Source organism: Amblyomma americanum, chromosome 5 (assembly GCF_052857255.1).
Source record: "Amblyomma americanum isolate KBUSLIRL-KWMA chromosome 5, ASM5285725v1, whole genome shotgun sequence".
In the NCBI taxonomy this organism is placed as follows: domain Eukaryota; kingdom Metazoa; phylum Arthropoda; class Arachnida; order Ixodida; family Ixodidae; genus Amblyomma; species Amblyomma americanum.
In genome coordinates, this window is record NC_135501.1 from 9,120,245 (window position 1) to 9,142,883 (window position 22,639).

Sequence of the window (22,639 nt, forward strand, 5' to 3'; positions counted from 1 at the left end):
AGTCCCAGTAAAACTGTAATCAAGACGCATGAAAAACACTCAAAACATGGCAGGGATCACCTTCCATAAGAAAGAGAGAGACTACACGTGTCTGTCCAGAAATCACAACTCTCTATCAAAGAGTGAAGCCGAGGGTGTCCCGCTTTGGAAATTGGAAAAGCTTACATAATCTCCCATTCCAGCTCATCTTCTACATATGCAGACACAGGCTCTTTGCTGTTTATTCTAGGCTACAGGAAGGTTTTATACCTTTTTTTTTTCCTGTCTAGAACTGTGGTGTGTGCTGTTAATAAGCAATGACTGTATGGAAAAATATAGGTTTATCGCTTGATCGTTTGAAAATTAAGAGACGCCAACCAGTGAAAAAAGGTTCGTTCTTGACGTTCAGGCTTCCACACAGAAGCCTTGTTCACAATGATTGTGAACAAGACTTCCGTGTGGAAGCCGAAACGTCAAGAAAAAACCTTTTTTCACTGGTCGGCGTCTTATTTTTCAAATGTACGCTCCTGGCCAGATGGGATTCCGTCACACGCTCAACTTCATTGCTTGATCGCGTGACAGATGATCTGCATGGGTGGTGGTTGCACCTAGAAAATATGTTCCATCCACAGAGAAGACATTGGCTTCCAGAAACGGGTTTATTTACAGTCGACAAAGACAGCGGGCACACACACGTCTGATGCATAGGTCAGCCAGTACAGCCTTCACGGCCTTATTACAGGCACAGGAGGAGGTCGCACCGAATACCCCCAGAGACGTGGCCCGAAACGCGAGCGTTGCAACCGGCATCGCATAGAACACTCAGTAGCGTTGCACAGAATGTGTGCACAGACCGCAATTCGCGGATGCAGCAGGTTTATCGCTTGATCGTGTGAAAGATTAGCATGGGTGATGGCTGTACCTATAAAAAAATGTCCCTTCTTGGCTCAATAAATGAGCTGGTAGTCAGCATCCATATTGTCTGCGAGTGTTCCTTATCACTGACGTCTCCTTTTATGAAGAGGCCACAAAATAGCCTGGCCGCGTAGTTTCAGTTTCTGAGCTTCGCCACAAGTGGCTGTGCACTGCTGGTCATTTCTCCACGAAGCCCCCAGTGCATGTCTAGGCTGGATGCCAAAAGCAGCCTTTGCGTGAGCAGTAGTGGGACACAGACCTGGCACAGTCGGCAGGTGTGAGTCCGCGGGAGTCCCTGGCAGTCGGGTCGGCCCCATACACCAGCAGCAGCTCCACCTGATAGGCCTGGCCACTGCGGGCAGCGACGTGCAGGGCTGTGCTGCCTTTGTCCTTGTCACGAGCGAAAAAGAAAAGAGGGATGAGTAAAACAATGGACCCATGGAAAGGCACGTTAATTGGCACTTGAGAGAAAGAGAAGAGGGAAGAAAAGAGAGTGCAGTGGTATTTTTGCAAGAGATGGAGAAGACGATGACGAAACTGAAAAAAAGGCGGAAGTGAAAGAATATGAAGTGGGCATATAAAAGGAGGGGTAGCAACCTGGACAGGAAGAGGAACATTGCAGGTGCAGACACTGGGCACAGCCGTCAGCCGCTGCAGGAGGTGTCCGATCATGAGGCCTACTGATCAGGCGTGGTCCCCACCAGCTGATGCCCCGGTCCCGTGGATCACGACGCCGACACAGTCTTTGGAACGTGGGCCCTGTGTCAACGCCTCCGGAACGGCGACTCAGCCAGCGGCTGTTGCCACCTCCCAGACCTCGTCACTGGTACAAGGACGCTCCAACGCCAACAACCAGCTAAGGTGACGTGGCAGCACCGACTACTTTCACCTAATCCTCCTCAACGCTCCACTCGTAGAACAGCGGTGTCTCTTAAAAACAAGGTACCACCTGAGTTTTTGTCCGTACTCCACGTCCGAGATAGCGTGCGAACCGCCAGCATTTGGTAGCAAGACTGTATAAGTGCGACTTTGTGGTCTATGCGTGAGGAACATTAGTGCTGTAGGACTGCGGTGTTTTCTGTAGCGTTATCATGGTGTATGTGTAGTGCGCTGTATTGTTTGTTGTTTAGTCATGTATAAAGTGCAGCGTTTTGAGTTTCCCCTCCGAAGCCTTCTCTCTGCTTTATAATAAAGCCTTGCACGCACACAGAACGCTTACCATTCTACACCGTAAACACACTTTTGTGTGACAATATTCGGCAATCAATCCAGAAAGAAAAACAGTAGCGCCGAAAAAACACAGACACAGTAGAAGAACGATGTAGGACGAGCGCTAACTTCATCTAACTTTCTTCCTTGAAAGGCGAGCAAATATACAGAAAAAACTAGGCATGCGCCGCGGACAGAAATCTGATGTGCAATCAACAAAACCGTTCAAAATATACAATCTCAGCTTTCGCAAGGTTCACAGACGTATCGCTGACACACTCTTTTCCTCTTTTTCTGATATGGTACGCCTCTAAAACCTCTCGTGCCCTACTATCACCGCTCCTGCCCAGAATCTTTACCTCATCAAGTCGTGGTTCAGACTTTTTACATTGTTTGCAATTTTCCCCCGCTGAATGTTCCGCCGCTCGGTGACACACCTTGCACTCTGCGCAGTGTTTGGGTAGACGCGCTCCTCCTGCTTCCTTGAGCGAGCGCGCATGCTCAGCTGCACAGTCATTGATGCACCTGCCCGTTTGGCCCACATAGGCCTTCCCGCAGGTCAGTGGTATCTCATAGACCACACCGGTGCAGCACTTCACAAAGTGTTTTCTACGTTTCTTGCTGCAACCATTCCTCTTTCCATCGCTGGCTACTCGTGCGCAGAGCTGAGCAAGCTTCCGTGGAGCCGAATACACGACTGGCACGCCATGCCTATTTGCCACCTTTTTTTACGTTGTGGGCGACCCTGTGCACATACGGCACAACTTCTGGTCTCGCAGCTGGCTTCTTACGCTCCGAAGGCCGCTTAAACATGGCGCCCTTGACTTTTTGTAGGAGGCCCTCTGCCACGCCTGTGATAACCGAGCTTGGGAACCCGGCCCCCACCAATCGAGCCACTTGCTTATCAAAGCTCCCTTGCATATTATGCTGACACGACTTCACGAGTACCGATTCTAGGCAAAGATTAGCAATAGCGCGCTTCACTGTCTTTGAATGAGCCGATGCATACGGTAGCAGCTCCTTCTTAGCTCGAGGAGCATACTGCCAACATACGTGTTCTTCTCCAAAGGTAAGCCTTAGGTCTAAAAATTTTATACAACGCTGCAAGGGCATCTCATGCGTGAAAACCAATCCCTTTCCGTTCTCTTTAAAAATCTCTAAAGCATTGCTTAAAGCATCAGTGTAAGACACGTCGTTCAGTTTTTTAAAAACTATCAAAAAATCGTCAACATATCTAAACACTTTTGATATCCCCTTCCCGTTTAAACTTTGTTCTAGGGCGCGGTCAATATAAGCTAAAAATATGTTAGTAAGAACCGGGGCTACGCAAGATCCGATGCAGATCCCTTTCTTTTGTCGATAAAACCTGTCGTTAAACGATACAAACGTCATGGTGAGGTAAAACTCTAGCATTCTCATAAAATTAGCTACCGACATGCCTGAGGCATTCTGGAACCCAACTGCACCGGCACACTCTATGGAATCTTTTACAGAGGTAAAGAGCGCATCGTAAGGCACGGAGTAATACAGGTCCTCCACATCTATCGAGCAAGCATATCCAATGGAAGGTTCTTCCTGAAGAAAGCTAACAACATCAACTGAGCTTTTTATAGCAAACGGATCATGACTATGAAGAGAATTAAGATGCTTCTGCAGGTATTTGCTCAAAACATGCTGCCACGTACCATTCTCACTCACTACTGTTCTAAACGGCACCGATGGTTTGTGCGTTTTGGCAGTAAAAATATAGTGAGAGCATTGCTCCTGGTGCTAACAATCTCATTGGCCAACCTGTTCTACTTTGAGTCCCTGCACATCATGGCCGCCTTGCCTTTCACTCTCGTCAGTGAGACGGCCAGTGAGACGACTAATCTGGTTTTAGTGAGGAAGAGTCCTGTACGAAATCCAGCATTCATGGGACATGAAGCAAGTGTGGTCCTTGTCGACAACACGGTGCGTCAGTTCCCAGAGGCCAGGATCATGGTGTCGACTTCATATTATAAAGGATGGCTATCAGCGACGTGCGTAGAGGACCCACTGTATGACTTGATTATGGGAAATTTTGCTGGGACACGAAGTGTTGATGATACCGAAGTGAACTGGAAGATGCCAGCACGGACAGGGGAAAACGATACAGAGGTTGCCAGTGGTGAGCCTTTGTTTGACAGACAAGGGCCAACCGGATCAAACGCTAAACAGGAAGAAAGGAGAGGGCGTATGAAGGAGCTCTCTTCGGCTGTGCAAACTAGATCGACGACACCTGGACCATAAATGCAGTTGAAGCAGTTGAGTGTACCAATATTCCTTGCAAAAGAACAAAGAGAGGTGCGTGACTGCTTCAACAGAGTTGGTAATGTGCTGCAAAGAAAGGGGAACCGCACAACCCATCAGTTCCTGCTTTAAGATGCCTAATTTTATAGACGATGTGTCTTTAATACAGGAAGAGAAATCGCGCAGTTAGTAGTTCCAAACAATTTGAGACCAGAGGTGTTACGCTTGGGCCATGACTCGATTTCAGCTGGACACCAGGGTGTGAAGAACACCGCATATAGGATAATGGAAGAATTCTTTTGACCAGGGATTCAAAGTGAAATTAAACGATATGTCAAGTCATGCGACATCTGCCAACAAACAATACAGAAGGAAAGAGTGGGTCGAGTACCTTTGGGGACCATGCCCATCGCTGACCATGCATTTTCGAGAGTAGCTGTGGACATTTTTGGACCCATAACACGGGCGTCCAATAAAGGAGATCGTTACATACTCATTCTAATGGATATGGCAATGAGGTTCCCAGATGTGGTGCCTTTGAAGACGATTGATACGGTGCAGGCGGCAGAAGCTTTGCTTGAGATGTTCTTGCATTATGGGGTGCCAAATGAGATCCTTAGTGATCGGGTATCCAACTTTACGTCTGAAGTTATGAATGAGATCGATCGCCTGCTGGCTGTTAAGCACTTACTCACTTTACTGTATCATCCCATGGCGAATGGTATGGTAAAAAAGGTTCAATGGTACCATCAAGTCCATGCTGAGGAAGATGTGCCAAGAAAAGCCAAAGGACTGGGATAGGTATTTGCCTGCACTCACGTATTGTGAAGTTTCGCAGAACAGCCTCGGTTTTTTCCCCTTTGAAATGTATGGACGAAGAGTGCGTGGTCGCTTCACAATCCTCAAAGAGATTTGGAGCAGCAAACAGTTGGAAGAGGATTTAAAAATTACGTACAGCTACGTGCTTGAGTTGAGAGAAAGATCCAAGAGACTTGAAAAATCACGCATCAGAACTTAGAGCAAGCTAAGGAGCGATATACGAAGATATATGACAAAAACGCAAAAGCGCGGTCACTGAAGCCTCGCAACCAGGTGTTAATACTGCTTCCTACTGAACACAACAAGCTACTGACGCAGTGGAAGGGGCCGTTTTTAATGACACAACAAAGGAATGACGTTGATTATGAACTCCTGGTTAACAACCAGAAGAAATTATTTCACGTAAACATGCACAAGAAATATGAAGAGCGAAGATGTGGGGCGGGAATGGCATGCAGTGTGATTCATGAAGAGAAAGATGTAGACGATCTCCCCACAATGGGCTGGGAGAAGGTGACCATAAATTCAGACTTGGATGGGGAGAAGATCTTGGAGATAAAGGAACTATTTCAGCGGTATGAAGACATTTTTTTAGACCGTCCCGGGCACACTAATGTTATCAGTTGTAGAGCGCAACTCTCTACGGATCAACCTGTTAACATCAAGCAGTATCCATTACCGCTTGCTGTACAAGACACAGTGGAAAAGGAAGTAAAAGAAATGTTGGAGCTTAGCGTGGTTGAGAGATCAAATTCACTGTACAACGCTCCTCTAGTGGTTGTGAAGAAACCGGACAGTTCAAACCGACTGTGTGTTGACTTTCGGCCATGTTTTGGTAGCGGATACCGAACCTATTCTGAGACCAGATGTTGTCTTCGCTAAAGTTGCAAACAAGAAGTTCTATTCAAAGCTGGATCTAGCTAAGGGCAGATACCCATGGAGGAGTCGTCAAAAAAAAAAACTGTGTTCTCTTGCGGGAGTGGGCTGTACCATTTCAAGTTTGTGGCCTTTGGTTTGCAGCTGTATTTAGAAAGCTAATGAGGAAGGTGCTGCAAGGCCTTGAGAATGTAGAACATTATATCGACGACATCTTAGTGGTGACTCACTCGTGGCTCGAGCCCTTGGAAACTTTAGAAAGACTATTTGACATCCGGATGGCTAACCTAACAATTAAGCCAACCAAATACGAGATAGGGTCTGAAGCTGTGGCATTTCTGGGCCATACCATTAGACTGGGTCACGTTGCTGCAAAGGAAGATATCCTGGACAAAATCCAAGCAGCTTAACCACCAAGAACTATGAAGGAAGTACAATCGTTTCTTGGGTTTACTGGTTTTTATAGAGAGTTTATACCTAATTACGCGGACGTTGCAGAGCCACTAGTGTCATTAACAAAAAAGGAGCAAGTAATAAGGTAAAATGGATGTCTGTGCATGAGCCAGCCTTCACAAGGTTAAAACAACATATGATGCAACCACCGGTGTTGCTGGCTCCAGACATGGAAAAAACATTCGTTTTGTGGACCGATGCTTCGGAAAGAGCTCTCAGAGCTGTACTGTTGCAGGAACAAGATGGGCTTTTGCAGCCAGTGTCTTATGCCAGCAAATAAAGCAGAGCAGAATTACTCCACTGTAGAAAAAGAATGTCTTGCTTTGATATATATAAGGGAAACCATTCCGAGTGCAGACTGATAACCAGCCGCTCGAATATTTGAATAAAAGCAAGAGGCAGAGTGACGAGATGGAGTCTGTCACTACAGGAGTGTGATTTTAGCATTAAAGGAAGAGAAAATGTTGGTGCCTATTTTATGACAAGAATGTCACAAGACAAGGTGCCGAGTTGAGAGATTGAGTACAACTAGCAAATGTGGCTTTACTTTATTAGCTCGCGTTACTTTGGGTTTCGTGCATACATTAACATTTTGTATGCTGTTGCTGGAGATGTGATGGTGGCCGGAGTACAGAAGTAAGGAAGTGACATTTGTTTTTATACAGTGCCTTAATGCGGTGGTCAGTACAACAGTTGTGGTGGTGAAAACATTGGTGAACATGTGTGATTTTGTAATGTGCTATGTGAAATGGCGAGGTGTTGTGTGGTGTTGGTTTTGTGTGCTTCAAGGACAGGAGGAAGCAGTTTTTTTGAAAAAAAAAACTCTTAAACGAGGGGGGGGGGGGGGGGGGGGCATTGTCACGAGCGAAAAAGAAAAGAGGGATGAGTAAAACACTGCACCCAAGGAAAGGCATGTAGCGCCCCTCACGCCGTGCTTGGCTCGCACGCGGCGCCGGACAAGAAAGAGGAAGTTGGGCTAGGCCGCCGCAGCGCAAATAAAACAGTTCGAACCTCAACGCTGTCAGAGCTGGTTCTTCCTCGCCTTAGCTCCAACAGATCTGGCGACCTGGCTTCGAACACGCAACCCTATCCTCCAACATGGATTCCGCTGGCTCTTCCGCCCTGCCTACTGGTGGCGACACACCCCCGAATGCTCAGCCTATCAGTGCTTCGGTGGCCGCGTTCAAGCCAGTATGCCTGCCGCCATTTCGGCCCAATAGCCCCCGCGCCTGGCTCCTACAGGTTGAGGCGCATTTCCAGCTGTGAAGTATCACCAGCCTAGAGACCAAGTTCCTCCAGCTGGTGTCCACCCTGCCTCCTGACGTCGCTGAGGGGTTAGTGGACGTCATCAGCTCACCGGACACAGCTCGCCCCTTCGACATGAAAGCGGCTCTCATCGACCGCAAGTCCGTGTCCGAGTGCACCAAGCTCCAGCACCTCCTCAGCGCCACAGAGCTTGGTGATAGCCGCCCTTCAAAGCTCCTCCGTAGCACGCACCAGCTCCTCAAAGACTTTGCTGCTCAGCCCGACTCCCTTCTGAGTGAGTTGTTCATTCAGCATCTTCCCCGGAGCATGGTCCTCGTCCTCGCAGCTGCGGGTGATATCTCATTGGACAAGCTCGCCAAACTCACTCCCTGCTCCAAGCAATCAACAACTCCCCCATTCGCATGTATGGCCAACGGTCCCTGACGCTTAACCTCGGATTGCGCCACACGTTTCGCTGGATCTTCATTATCGCTGACGTCTCGCAAGCTGTTCTCGGTGCGGACTTCCTGAACCTAGCCGGCGACGCAAGCTCATCACCTCATAGATCTCAGCGCGCACCTCTTCGTCAACAGCGTACTCTCCACCACTGCGGCGACGGGGCTTCGCGCTCTCACAACGCCGCATACCAGAGAGTCACCGGTGAAGCACTCGATCACTCACCACATCGTGACTTCAGGACGTCCGGTGTTTGCTCGCCCTCACCGTTTGTCGGGAGAACACCTCGCTATCGCTCGCCATGAGTTCCAACACATGCTGGAACTCTGCATAGTAAGCCCTTCCTCCAGCAACTGGGCATCACCACTTCACACGGTGCCAAAGAAAGATCCGGGCAATTGGAGACCATATGGAGATTACTGCGCCCTCAACACCCGCACTTTAGCAGACCACTATCCACTTCCTCACATAAAGGACTTCACATCAAATCTGGCTGGGTGCACGATCTTCTCTAAAGTTGACTTAGTGAAGGCTTATCATCAAATTCCTGTGGAGCCCGTTGATATTCCGAAGACAGCCATTACCACACCGTTCGGCCTCTTTCAGTACGTGCGGATGCCTTTTGGCTTGCGCAACACTGCACAGACCTTTCAGCGAGCTATCAACAAGGTTATGCGAGGCCTCGACTTCAAGTTTGCTTACATCGATGATCTCCTCATAGCAAGTTCATCCGGTTCTGAGCATGAAGCTCATCTGTGCGCCCTCTTCCACCGGCTGTGTGGACGATCTGGCTGGGTGTACGATATTCTCTAAAATTGACTTAGTGAAATTCCTTTGGAGCACACTGATATTCCGAAGACTGCTATTACCACACCGTGCGGCCTCTTTGAGCATGTGCAGATGCCTTTTGGCTTGCGCAACGTCGAACACTTTTTAGAGAAATAGCAACGAGGTTACGCGAGGCCTCGACTTCGTGTTCGCTTACATCGATGATCTCCTCGTAGCAAGTTCATCCGGTTCTGAGCATGAAGCTCATCTGCGCGCCCTCTTTCACCGACTGTATGAAGATGGGCTCGTCATCAACCCGAATAAGTGCCTCTTTGGCATAGTCACAATAGAGTTCCTCGGCCACCTTGTCGCTCCACAGGGCATTTGGCCTCTCAACAGCAAAGTCAAAGCCATTCAAGATTTTCCCGCCCCCACGTCGCTCAAAAAGCTCAGAGAATTCTTGGGCCTCCTGAACTTTCATTGCCAATTTCTTCCGAAGTGCACCTCTTTCCTGAAGCCTCTGACCGATCTTTTTGGCTACGAAAAAAATTCTGCTGTGCCATTTGAGTGGACTGAGGACGCTGCCGCTACTTTTGCTGCTGCCAAGAAGGCGCTCGCAGACGCCACTGCGCCTCATCACCGACACCTCGAGCACTGCCGTCGGCGCAGTTCTCAAGCAGCACGTCTCTAGTTGGCAGCCCCTCGGTTTTTTCTCCCAAAAGCTGAAGCCACCCGACACTAAATACAGCACCTTCAGTCAAGAATTGCTCGCTGTGTTCGTCACTTTCTAGCACTTACGCCACTTTCTGGAGGGCCGGGACTTTCACGTCATCACGGACCACAAGCCCTTGATGTTTGCCTTCCAAAGGAACCACAGCACCTACACTGCACGCGAGATCCGCCACCTGAGTTTTATCTCAGAGTTTACAGTGGATCTCCGTCACGTCCATGGCCCGGAGAATGCTGCTGCTGATGCGCTTTCCCGTGTTAGTGCCATGGCGTCCGAATCACCAGTGGACATGGAAGAGCTAGCGGCTGCACAGCGCAATAATCCAAAGCTGCATCGTCTTCGCTCCTCATCTACGTCCCTGTCCTTCACCTAATGTCCACTGCCGTTATCCCCCAGTTCATTACATGCGAGACATTCACTGGCGTCTCGCACCCCCGCATACCTTTGGCTTTCCGTCACGCCATTTTTGAACTACTGCATCGCCTGAGCCACCCTGGTATTCATGCTATGCAGAAGCTGGTCACATCTCGTTTTCTTTGGCCAAGCATCAATGCCGACGTCCGTAACTGGGCACGAACCTGCCTTCATTGCCAGCGCATCAAAGTTCATCGGCATAAAGTCACGCCGGCCTTTTCGGCCGCCCGATGCGCGGTTTTGCCACATTCACATAGACATTGTTGGACTGCTCCCGCTATCACGTGGGGCCTCTTATCTGCTCACATGTGTGGATCATTTCACCCGCTGGCCCGAGGCGTTGCCCATGCTGATACTACGGACGACACCGTTGCTGCGGCCTTCATGGCCTCTCGCTTCGGCTGCCCATCTGTCATCACCACAGACCGCAGCCACCAGTTTAATCGGCCCTGTTTACTGCCCTTGCCGATATTCTGGGCGTCCGCCCCATCCGTACAATTGCCTGCCATCCTTCGGCCAATGACATGGTGGAACGTCTGCATTGGCAACTGAAGGCTGCCCTTACCACTTATCAGCCAAGGGAGCGCTGGTCCGACCACCTTCCCCCCGTCTTCTTGGCATTTGCTCAGCCCTAAAGGCCGACCTCGGCAGCTCTTCTGCTGAGCTAGTCTACAGTGTTCCCTTGCGTCTCCGTGGGGAATTCTTCTCATTATCCTCCCCTCCATTAATCCATGATGCTTCCACCTACATCCGAGACCTGCGCAACACACTTTGACACATTGCCCTTATCATCCCTGCCACCCGTCACCCTCTGTCCGTGTTCTTCAGCCGGGACCTGACCTCCTGCACCCTTGCCTTCATCACCACATCCGTTCACCCCTCACGCCTACGATGGACCGTTCCGCGTCCTACACCGTGCGCAGAAGACCTTCACGCTAGACGTCAACGGCCGCGAAGACGTCGTGGCTGCTGAGCGCCTCAAACCAGCCTACACTGCCTGTCGGCTCTACACTCGCTCTCGCTTCCACTGTGCCACCATTGTGCGCAGCTTTCTCCAAGCACATCCGCTGGGCAAATCCTGTGGCTTTGCTTTACAGGGGGAGGGAGCCCTGTAGCGCCCCTCGTAGTGCCATGGCTCGCAGGCCATGGCACGCAGCGCAGGACAAGAAAGAGGAAGTTGGGCTAGGCCGCCAAAGTGCGAGCAGCGCAAATAAAACAGTTTGAACCTCAACGCTGTCGGAGCTGGTTCTTCCTTGCCTTAGCTTCGACAGGCACGTTAATTGGCACATGGCACTTGAGAGAAAGCGAAGAGGGAAGAAATGAGTGTGGCAGTGGTATTTTTGGAAGAGATGGAGAAGATGACAAAACCGAAAAACGAGGCGGAAGTAACAGAAAATGAAGTGGACGTATAAAAGGAGGGGTGGCAATGTGGACAGGAGGAGGAACGTACTAGGTGCAGACTTTGGCTGTGCTGTGTGTGTGTCTATGCTCTCTGTGTGCGCACACTCACAGCTGCCGAGTCCACAATGCTTTGGTGGGAAGAGGAGCACATTTCAGAGAAGCGCGGCATGGCATGTGCAAACAACTACTGACAATGCCTGTGGAGCCCTTTTTGTAAAGGTCCTCCACAAGGAGAGCCACAGGTGCTGCTGCAATGAGCAAAATAAGGAATTTGAGAATGCTATCTCCTACTCTGCTAACACGGCAACCAGTGACACCTCTGTGCAAGGTGAACTGTCTTTCGAGAACTTGCAGGCAAACCATCCCGCCAAGTTTTTCTGCACTAGCATTGAATGAAGGCTAAAAACTGGAAAAGACCAAAAAATGAAATGCAGCACTCACAAGCAAACTTTTCGACATGGACCCCCCAGGTCACTTCCAAACAACACACGTTTTATTCTTCCAGAAACTGGAAAGGTAGGGGGCTAAAAGCATGACGAGGCCCATGAGACCCAATACTATATTGCAATAGTGCAGGGTACAAAACTATGTACAAAAAGACAGCTCACATGGACTTTTCACTGCACACATAACATATAAAACAGAAAAATATTTCACTCTAGTCACGAAAATCAAGAACTTCAATGTGCAATTCAATACAGAAATATCATTCTCAAAACAAAATAAATTTGAAAACAAGGAAACTACCACAGATGACGATCGATACCGTATTTACATGATTATAAGTTGACTGGAATGTAAGTCGACCCCCCCACATCACATTTCTGAAAAAAAAAAAAAAAATTGGAGGTTGTTTACATTTGGCGTTCAATATTAGAATGTGATAGCACTATCCTGGAGTCTCCACTTATCGCCAGCTGCTATTGGTTGCCGCGCACAGGAGCGCCCATGGGCACATTCCAAAACGAAAATGTAATGGTGACTGGACTACTGATCCACACTTGCGCCCATGTCCTCACTAGCGCTGCCAACGTGACGTGATTGCTGCTGCGGTCCCACAGCTCGTCGTTCTAACATCATCGTGCAGCGAAATCCCGCACTTCGCAAACAGCCACATCACGACATCGCAGGGAACAGCTGAAAATTTTGCCTCGCTGCAACTGCCACACCTGTATCACCCGTTGCGAACGTCAAACTTGCGGCCCGGCGCGGAGTTCGTTTCTTCGGCGCAAAGAGTGACAGCCATCTTGAATGTAGCTGTGAACGAGCGCCAGTCACTTATCGGACCCGGAGCGCAAATGAGAAAGCACTACATTAAATACTTGTGAAACGCGGCCGGCAGTAGTCAAATGCGTCAGAGCCAAAGAGAAACTACGTGTGAGCAGTGTCGGGCTCTTTCGTCGGCTACCGACACTCCTCGGCGCCGCTGCAGTTCTGAGTGGGGGTGCCACCGTGATTGGAACAGCGGCCTTTCCATCAACTATCGAAACTCCCTAAAGCGCCGAGTGCGTGGTTGAAAGTAAAAAGAAAGAGTAGAAAGCAAATGCGTCATTGGGCCGCCACCGCTTATCAGCAGACGCATTCTGCAGCCACATGTGGGGAGTGGGCTGGTGCTGGTTTGCTGCTTATCAACAGCCACCATCGGCCGCTGCCGCTGCCGCGATGCAACGAAGCTGTGCAGCAAAAATGCAACCACACTGTAGCATGCCTGATATCTTGTTTGTCTTGCCTTTATTTATGGTGTGATGCTTTGGTTTCGATTGTAAGTCGACCTCCCTACTTCTGATTTTCAAATTTTGAAAAATAAGGCGACTTACAATCTGTAAATACGGTAAATAATGAGCAAATTGCAAAGACTCAACCCATCAGCAAAATAATATTTATTGGGCACAACAGGCACGTAGAATGTGCAAAAATGTGGGATCCCTTATTTATCTGTACTTGTTGCGCTTATATTAGGATTTGGAATGTGCCGTTCTAAGGACACTATAGCGTTGGTTATTTGTGGAGCAGAGCAGCAGGCTGCCTATAACAATGTCCGATCTATGCACACAGTGTTTAGGACAACCTGACTTCAATCAACCAAACGGTCAGGCGCAAAGGGTATTCTACAACAGACCACATCCATGTTACCACTTTTAAATCTAGTAATAAACATAGCCACCAACTGGCCTTGTGAAATGGCAGCACAGCAGAGCACAATGCCTAGCTGAATGTTACCAAGAAAGGCAGCATGGGCTGTCACAGCGCTGCTGTGCTGCGCAGAGATGCTGTTGCAGAGTTAACAGCTTCACCTGCCAGCTACAGTCTCCGGTATTAAACTGGTGCTCATAACTGTGACATCCCAGTTTTCATCATTGCCATATGCCTACTCCAATGCTTTGCGTTGAGCCTTGGCATCTAATCAAATCAAAACAGCAAAGTAATCATAAGCACAGCCAGATCAGAAAAGCCTGCTCTGGCTGCTGCCGACTGCAACGACCTTTAGTCCCTACTCACCGGGTGAAGGTGGGATGGCAGCGCCCCCTGGGCAAGCAGGCGCAGGCTGGTCTCCAGGTTGGCCGTGCGCACGCTGGCATGCAGTTGCTGCACCAAACATGCATCCACACTCAGACAAGGCCCACTTGTGAGGCACAGGGACTTCGGTATACCACTGGATTGCAACAGAAGGTTCAGCGACCATCTGGTTTTACCAAGCAGGCCTCCTTTTGGTCAGGATGGAATGCGTAGCCACAAGAATGTTTTTCAAGACTCTTTAAAGGCAGCTCATCCAGAGTGCCTCAAATGGCTGCCTAACAGACAGACACCCCCACAGCCCACACGCTGCCAACAACCCTCACAGGAACTGTTGCGGCAAGGGGAAGAGACGCAACGAACAAACACGGGCTCCAACAGCTCATGCTATTTTGTTGTCGATGCAACTGAGCTTGAAAATGCTGGAGAACCTTGGCCACAAAAGTCACAAGAGAAGGTTTGTTGTCGACACGCTCGAGTGACACAACCTGCTGCTTCTCACCAGTACTGACCGTGAAATGCCTATGTGTTTGGTCCAGAAACAAGACCTGACTGCACCAACTGAGCCTGCCTTATCCCTGCAAACTTGCTAATCTCATCCGGGCACCTTACTTTCACCGCCCCCTGCAGAGCTTCTGCTGTGTTGAGTTTTATGGCACATAGGCGACTAAGGCCATCATGCACCACGCGCAAGGTATAAAAAATTGTCTTTTGCAGGATTTTATATTTAAATAAAATGTAAAACAACGGTAGTGTGAAGGACCTAAAATATGATTTCATACCACCTAGTGAAGGTAAAGGGCACAAAAATTTGGTAAAAGCTTCAAAGAAGGTCAGGTAACCTCAGTGGCCATCCTTGACAGGGCAAGGATGTCAAGGCTCTTGACCAATGAAATATACACCTCAGCCTTGTTATCAGGAATGAGAAAGTGGCTGAGGTGTATCAAAGAAAAGTGAGGCATTCACAATTTATTAAGACAACCAGCCTCTCATAAAAAGTTAAAAACATAAGAAATGTCAACAATCGCACTATCACTCAAGAGCAGTGCTGGGTGCATTGACATAAAATTGACTAAAATACTTCTTAGTTTTTCTAGCTTTGAGCATGCAAAAAATATGGTTTAGTGTGAGCTCGTCTCTGCACCTTTCACAAACAGGTTTGTCTTCTTTTGTCAGTAAGTAGTCATGAGTCACCTAAAATCACCTAAAATCCAATTTCAAACAGCGCTAGACAACAGGACCAGAAAGAGGAGGAGCGCCGTGTTTGTCTCCTCCTCTTTCTGGTCCTGTTGTCTAGCACTGTTTGAAATTGTATTGTTACCATGGAACACCAACTCGCCCAGTCTGCTACGCTTCACCTAAAATCACTCACCTAAAAATCACACCTAAAATCAACTGCTTTTGTAACATACGTGCGACCCATGCTTGAATCCACATGTGCGATGTGGGACCCATGGCAGACAACACTGAGCAATAACTGCAACGGTAGACGTGCGTACTAGTTGGTGGTTCATACTTGGTTTAAACAGTGCAAAAGATGCGGACGCAGAAGGGCCACACAAGACACACACAGCGCTGACTCTCAACTATGTTTATTCATGAAATTTACATGAATATATATAGATGTCTTGATGCGCGACAGGTGTGAAAGAGACACACACCTTCTCTTGCCCTATCTGGAAAAGAACGAGCGTACTTGGATAAGCGCGCGAAACGCGATTAGCATTCATTTCTTCTTTCCCTTTTGTGCACTGTATTTGTTTCGCACCTGTCGCGCATCGAGCCATCTATATATATTCATGTAAATCTCATGAACATAGCTGAGAGTAAGCGCTGCGTGTGTCTTGTGCGTCCCTTCTGCGTCCACGTCTTTTGCGCTGTTTAAACCAAGACTGAGCAATAAGCTTGAAAAAATGCAAAACATGGCTGCAAGGTTCGCCCTTTGTCGATACTCCAGAGGTGATAGCTGTACCGACATGAAAAACGAATTAGAGTGGGAAAGTCGTTCTGCTCGAAGAAGAAGCGCCTTAAACTGCTGTATCAAATATTTCAGGATGAAACCAGCATTCAAAAGGAAAAATATTTACACAGGCCCCATTACGTCTCTTCTCGTATTGATCACTGCTTTATGATTTTGGAATACCATACCAGAACTATTCATTTTTTGTATGTTCTATCAGTGAATGGAATCGCCTTTCAGGTCAGCAAGTATGAATGAAGATGTGTTTTTTTCATCATTGTAACCCCCCTGCTGTAGCGCCTTCGGGCTAAGCAGGGTAAAAATTGAATAAAGAGTCAGGTGTAGAGCCACTGAGCTCAAGACCACCACGCAGCAGGCCGAAACATGTGTTCCCACGAAACATGTGGTCGCACCAAATGCCCGCGCTGAGGAGCTGGCCAGGCACACATCGCGTGAGTTATAGCGCGCCGGCATGTCTCGCCTCGGTCCCGTTGAAGGATCCCGGCCTCGGGAAACCCTAAACGGCCCTTTCACCCGCAGCGCTTTCTGGGGAAACGCTTCCTTTTCTTTTGTTTGTGCAGGTGTGTACCGACTCCGCGTATTCACCGTGGGGGAAAACGGCGCCCCTTCTGGGCGACGCGCGGGAAGCCGGGAACACGGATTGTGCCTGGTCAGTGTTAGTGGCGCGCTTTCCGAACGCTGGTCTTTAGGTTTCCTTTTCTTCAGTCAACGGGCTGCTTCGGCGGCAACATGTCATAGTGCCAGAGGTGCGGAAAGATATATACCTCAGCTACGCTAATTTCCTGAACTTGCAGTCAACGGCGGCCATGTGTTGTTGTTTCTGCTGGCCGACGCCGTTTCGAGGAAAAGAGGGCAAATGACGGTTCTGTTTGTGTCCGTGTGCGTGTATTTCTGCCTCGATTCGTCAGCGCGGTCCGACTTCATGAGGGGGAAGATGCTGTGATCTGATGTGTTGCACTTTCCTTGTTTTGTGCCTCACCTCAGTCACATGGGTCTCGCCTAAATACCCGGCCACAGGCGACTGCTACGTCACGAGGGGGCCGGCCCAATCACCAGTGAGCTGAGGGGTTAAGAGGAGTTGTTGGCGGCAGTCTAGGGGTTCTCGCCAGGAGCTTTTGACCGGGAGAGCTCTGGCAGCTCCACTCTGTTGTTGCTCTCCCTTTGCTCTATTCTGTCTTTAATGTATCGTCCATGCTAATCTCATATGTATAAACTTTCTTTGTTTTTCCAACGAAAATCGTCATCATCCTTCGCGCTACTGCCAATCAGGAGACCGGGCCGTAACGGCAACGAGACGGCCTGACCTCGCTACGCAACAGCAAGCGAGAAGAAAAGAAAAAATTTCAACTATCAGGTGTGTGTGTCCTATGCGAAGACGACATAAGATTATTTCAATGAAACGTGCCTGGTGTCTGCATGATTTCTATTCCTCTAAGGTGGGCTTTATGAAGTGTAGTTTGTTGCTCACTTCATTGTCCCCACCCATTCTGCCATTCGTTCTTCATCTTGTTATGCATCAACTACATACAGTCTATATAAGGTATTTTCACATTTTTTATTTCACCACTCCAAGCTCGTATAGCTGCTGAGTCTGCTCTCTCGTTACCCTCTATGCCGACGTGGCTTGGGACCCAGCAGAACCTTATAAAATGCCCTTGTGTTGCGACTTTTTTATGTTGTGTATAACGCTGCCTACTAATGGGCCTGTCACACTAGGCCAACAGTCGGCCGACTCGGTCTGCCAAAACCATGTCGCCGTGATGTCTGGCTCTATGTCACACTGCGCCGACGAAAAGTCGGCCGACAGTCGGCGTCGGCGCCATGTCTCCCACAAGGCGGCAGTTGGCCGATGGTCCGCCAACTCCCATGTCACACTAGCGAGACAGCGTGCGAGACCTCCCGCCGACTTGACCCTTTCTCGTTCTCACTCTTTTGTCATTTCCTGCTATGCGAAATTCATGGGCCGGGACGCTTCATTTTTAACTCTTTTAAATAAATCCCACCATAGTAAAACACTCTTTAACAATCGTGGTTATGAACCTAGGCTGAGGGCAGCCCAGTACTGAGCAGCACTTATTTCTGGGTCAGAAAGGCATGGCTCGAAAAAAAAAATCCAGTCACTCGCGGGTAAACAGGACGGGAGAGATTATTTAAGGCTAAAATAATAAAAAGAAAAAAGAAATTCTCGTTGACGCGGATTCGAACTAGGAACCTCTGGAATGCGCACCCACTGCCATACCCACGACGCCATGGAGAACAGAGCAATTTTCGTCCTTCAGAGGCGCTGATAAGAAGCACTCCGCAGTGTTACACTCGCGACAGAAGTAAAGCAGGCGACCCATGTGCGAAAACTTGGCCGGCGCGATGCACCGGACGCTGCTTGCGCATTGCAGCCCCACTGCAAGCAGGGACACACGGAGCAGCAAGCATCGTTGCGCCGCTCGACTCAAGCACTTTGCCACCCGCAGCGGTCTGATTACTGCGTGTTGAAGTTCGCACCAGAAAAGACAAAATAGCCATATTATCAGAAAGACCGCCTGCTATACACGAGCAGCGACAAAGCATGCTTGCGCTAGTAGCGAGCTTTCGGCAACGGCACCGCCCGCGGTCCCGCCAGGCGACGAACTGTGCTGCTGCCTGGCGCAGCGGACGCCGCTTCGCAAGTAGCCTGCGCTATATCTCTTAATATCGGTTGGCTGTTAACAGTATAATCGCACCATGAACTAAAATTATGGTCAATTTCCGCGACACCTTCGGCTGCGGAGCTAGCGGACCGCTGCGGGCGACAGGCGAGCCGGACCACAACGGCGGGCCAGCGGCAGCTTGCGGGGCGATTCTGGCGAGAAATTTTGCTCTTATCAAAGTTCTTGCTTTTACCAGCAACTCGGTGTTGATCAACGATACTCAGAAATGATACATGTCACATTTTTCAGTCTCAGCTTTTATTGCTTACGTCAAAAACAATCTTAAGCTGAAAACGAAACAAAAAACAAGAAAAAAAAACGAAACAGCCATGCTATCAGAAAGGCCGCATGCTATATTCGAGCAACGACACCATGCCTGCGCAACAGCCGCGCTTTCGGCAACGACGACGCCTGCGGGAGCGCCAGGGCAACGAACTGCGCTGCTTCCCGGCTGCCGTACTCGTCGCTAAGCCTAGCTGGTTTCGCATCGATGCCGCAGCTCAGGGAGGTTTGGAACTAGCCAGCGCAGTAATAAAGGAACTCCTCTAGTCACACCAACCTGTCCGATAATAAAATAAAGTTATGCTCGACTTCCGCGACGGCGTCAGCAGCGGATCTAGCAGACGTCAGGCGAGCCGCACGAAGCAGCAGCAGGCGGCTATAGGATGAAATTTGCTTGTATCGTAGTTATCACTTCAACCAGCACCTTGGCATTGGCCAACGATCCTCAGTAATGATACCTTTTGTGGACATTCATCTATCCCAGAGCTTGTTATGAACATAAACAAACAGTACTATAGCGAAATCGTGTTCGTGTCTCGTGAATGTTTTTGCTCAGCGACCGATCTCGCGACGACACGGTCGGCAGACCGGTTTTGTCGGCGTCGCGGGCGTCAAAGCATGTCACACTACGAGGACATCTGGTCGTCGGACGAGTTGGTGTCGTTGTCGGCCTAGTGTGACAGCTTGGTCTGCAAACAGACAAGGTCGGCCGACAGGGTTGGCCGATCTTTGGTGTCTTTGTCGGGTCGGCGGCGTGTCGGGCTAGTGTGACAGGGCCCTAAGGGTGCAACTGCATTTCTTGACTGTAGCGCTGACACTAGGCTCGGGGAATCGGTGTAGATTGCACTGTTGTCAATGTTCTCATGTAATATTTTCTCCCGAGCCATACATACTGCATAACATTTGGCAGTAAAGATTGATACATAACTTGGCAATCTTACTATTTTTTCCCATTTCCCCTGCACTATTGCACTTCCAACGTGTTTTGTTGTTTTCGAGCCAACTGTGTAAAATTCCATGTAGCTTGCATATTTTTCTTTTAAAGCCAAGTACTCTTGTAGTAATTGTTCATCGGGTGTATGTCTTTTATAAAACTGTATGCGTGAGGTCACACGCAGCGGGAAGGCAGTACCATGGCGGCAATTGACCGTGTCAGGGGGCGGTTTCAGGTAGGACATCTAGTATTCCAAGTTCATGACATGCGTCTTCAAAGCCCAATAACAAAGTTCTGACTGATTGTGGTTTGTTACTGAACAGTCTTTTAGATGTGCAGTTGGTAACTATGGGGTAACAAAGGTGTTTTGGTAAGGATCTTATTTTTTGTAAATATGCAGAGGTAAGCATTGCTCTTCTGTTTGCAAGAAATGGTTCATTTGTTTCTACATAAAGACTGTTTATGAGGGATGTTCTGTATGCACCAGTTGATAGACGCAGACCCAGGTTTTGTACAGGATCCAGTTTTTTGAGGTATGACGGTCTGGGAACGAAAACATCTTCGACGGAAGTCCGTCAGGTTGGGTTCTTGAGATAGTTGAGAGAAAACTGATGCCAACCAATATTTTTAACTTTACCCAACGTTTCGGGACCAACTCGGTCGGTCCCTTCTTCAGGGGTGGCTAAAGTGTGCCACCAGCAGCAGCGGGTTGCTGCCTTCACTCTCCCTTTGTTAGCACGTGGTGCAGTCCACTAACGTACGTGGAGGGGAGGGTTCCTAGAGTCCTATTCATCGCCATGATGTGCCATGACTCCACATGCCACCTCTTGAACAGATTTGGTTCCACGGCCAACACGCTCACCTCCTCGAAGGCTATCCGGTGGTCGGCATGCTCGCAGTGTTCAGCGAGGGGGTTGGATTCTGAATTCATTAGCCGGATGTCATTTTTGTGTTGCCTTATTCTTTGGTGGAGGTTTTTTGTTTCGCCGATGTATGAAGCCGGACACTCTGAGCATGGGATTTTGTACACGACACCCGGTTGTTTTTCTCAAGGGACGCAGTCTTTCTGTCATGGTAAGAAGCGGCTTACTGTCGAAACAGGTTTGTGAGCCACGTGGATTCCATGTTTTCCGAGAATGTGTGTGAGTGCCTCGCTGGTTCCCATCACATATGGAAGGACAACGCGCGTGCGTTTCGTTGTTTCACTGTTGGCTGGTCCCCCTGTCCTCCGAGCTTGATGGCGACCAATGCATTCAATAAAGCCACGTATGTAGCCATTCTTCTATAGGTCGGCGAGAACAGTGGCTTCTGCTTTTTTTCCTGCTTCGGAGGAGCATATTGACTTTGCTCTTCTCAGGAAGAGAGGAGGCAACGGATCCCTTCTGGCTAGTAGGATGGTTGGAATTAAAATTTAGGTAGCGGCCGGTATGGCTTGGCTTCCTATAGACACCGAACTTTAGATCTGCCCCTTTTCTTTTTATGAAGACGTCCAGGAATGGCAAAGTGTTGTTCACTTCTCGTTCCATTGTGAACTGAATAGAAGGTTCAACTGAGTTGAGGTGTGCAAGGTAGCCTTCGACCTGCGATGTCTTCAGAATGCAGAAACAGTCGTCAATGGAACGAATGAAAACTTTTGGTTTCTCTTAGAACAACATCAGTGCTTTCTCTTCGATGGCCTCCATCGTCAGGTTGGCAGCAGTCACCGAGATCGCGGCGCCCATGGCAGTGCCGCTGGTCTGCTTATAAAATTCTCCTTTGAAGGAAAAAGCTGTGCTGCTTAGGCAAAACTACACAAGCCGGCACAGTTCTTCTGGGTTCAGGTTTGTCCTCTGGGTTCAGCGTCCGCATCGACGGCTTGCTTCGCTGCGGACACGGCAAAGGAACGCTGGTGAAGAGCGAGACCACGTCGAATGAAACGATGAACTCGTCCGCTTCCAGTTTACATGGGAAAGACGTTCGACGAAGTGGCTGGAGTTACGCACCTGCGTTGATGAGTTGCCTGTCAGGGGCGATAGGACTCGGTGGAGGTAGGCCGAGTGTGCCTTAAGCGGTGAGGTGGTGAAGTCGCCAATGGGGCGTAGCGGAACGCCAGGTTTATGAGTTTTTGGCAGTCCGTAAAAGGCCGGTGCTGAGCCGTTCCAGCAGATCAAGCGTAAGTAGAGGTGTTTTGATTCTGGGTGGCGCTTGAAGGTGGATGTTAAAAGTTTGTTCATTCTGGTCTGAAGCTGCGAGGTTGGATCCTTTCTTAATTTTTCGTAAGCTGCGCCGTCGAGGAGTGTTTTGACTTTTTCTTCGTAATCCTGTTGGTCGAGCACCACCGTCGCACTTCCTTTGTCTGCCGGGAGGACGATAATGTTTTGGTCGCTGAGAAGATCTCGGAGAGCTGAAATTTCTCCTTTCGAGATGTTCTGTGGCTGGTGGCCGGGAATCTTGGACGGAACCCTGATAGTCCGCGCAGTTCACAGATGCCTAGGAATATAATTCAATGACCCTACCGCGCATTTAGACTCTTTGTCTGGTTCGATGGCGTGAATCGAGCATGACTGGCTCAAGAAAATCGCCGGGGAAACACCGTGGTTGCGTTCTACTAGCTCTGCTAGTTCTATTCCGTCTGTAGAGTTAGACGTCCTCATGCTTTGGAGTTTCATAATCAGCTCTTTCGTCATCTGAGATAGCTTGCCAGTATCCTGGTGAACCGTCCTACCGCC

General features: G+C 49.1%; 1 protein-coding gene across 4 annotated transcripts in view; it reads right to left on the minus strand.

Annotated features, from left to right (window-relative positions):
• Nucleotides 1-22,639, minus strand: part of Git (ARF GTPase-activating protein GIT1) — a 359,911-nt gene that overhangs the window by 300,328 nt on the left and 36,944 nt on the right. For 3 of the 4 annotated variants that reach the window (XM_077664585.1, XM_077664586.1, XM_077664587.1), the window contains exons 5-6: nucleotides 14,036-14,122; nucleotides 1,154-1,284 (exon numbers count right to left, since the gene is read on the minus strand). In XM_077664585.1, the coding sequence (XP_077520711.1) occupies nucleotides 1,154-1,284; nucleotides 14,036-14,122 (218 nt within the window). The remainder of the gene's footprint in view (nucleotides 1-1,153; nucleotides 1,285-14,035; nucleotides 14,123-22,639) is intronic. The other variant, XM_077664588.1, reaches the window with a different exon arrangement.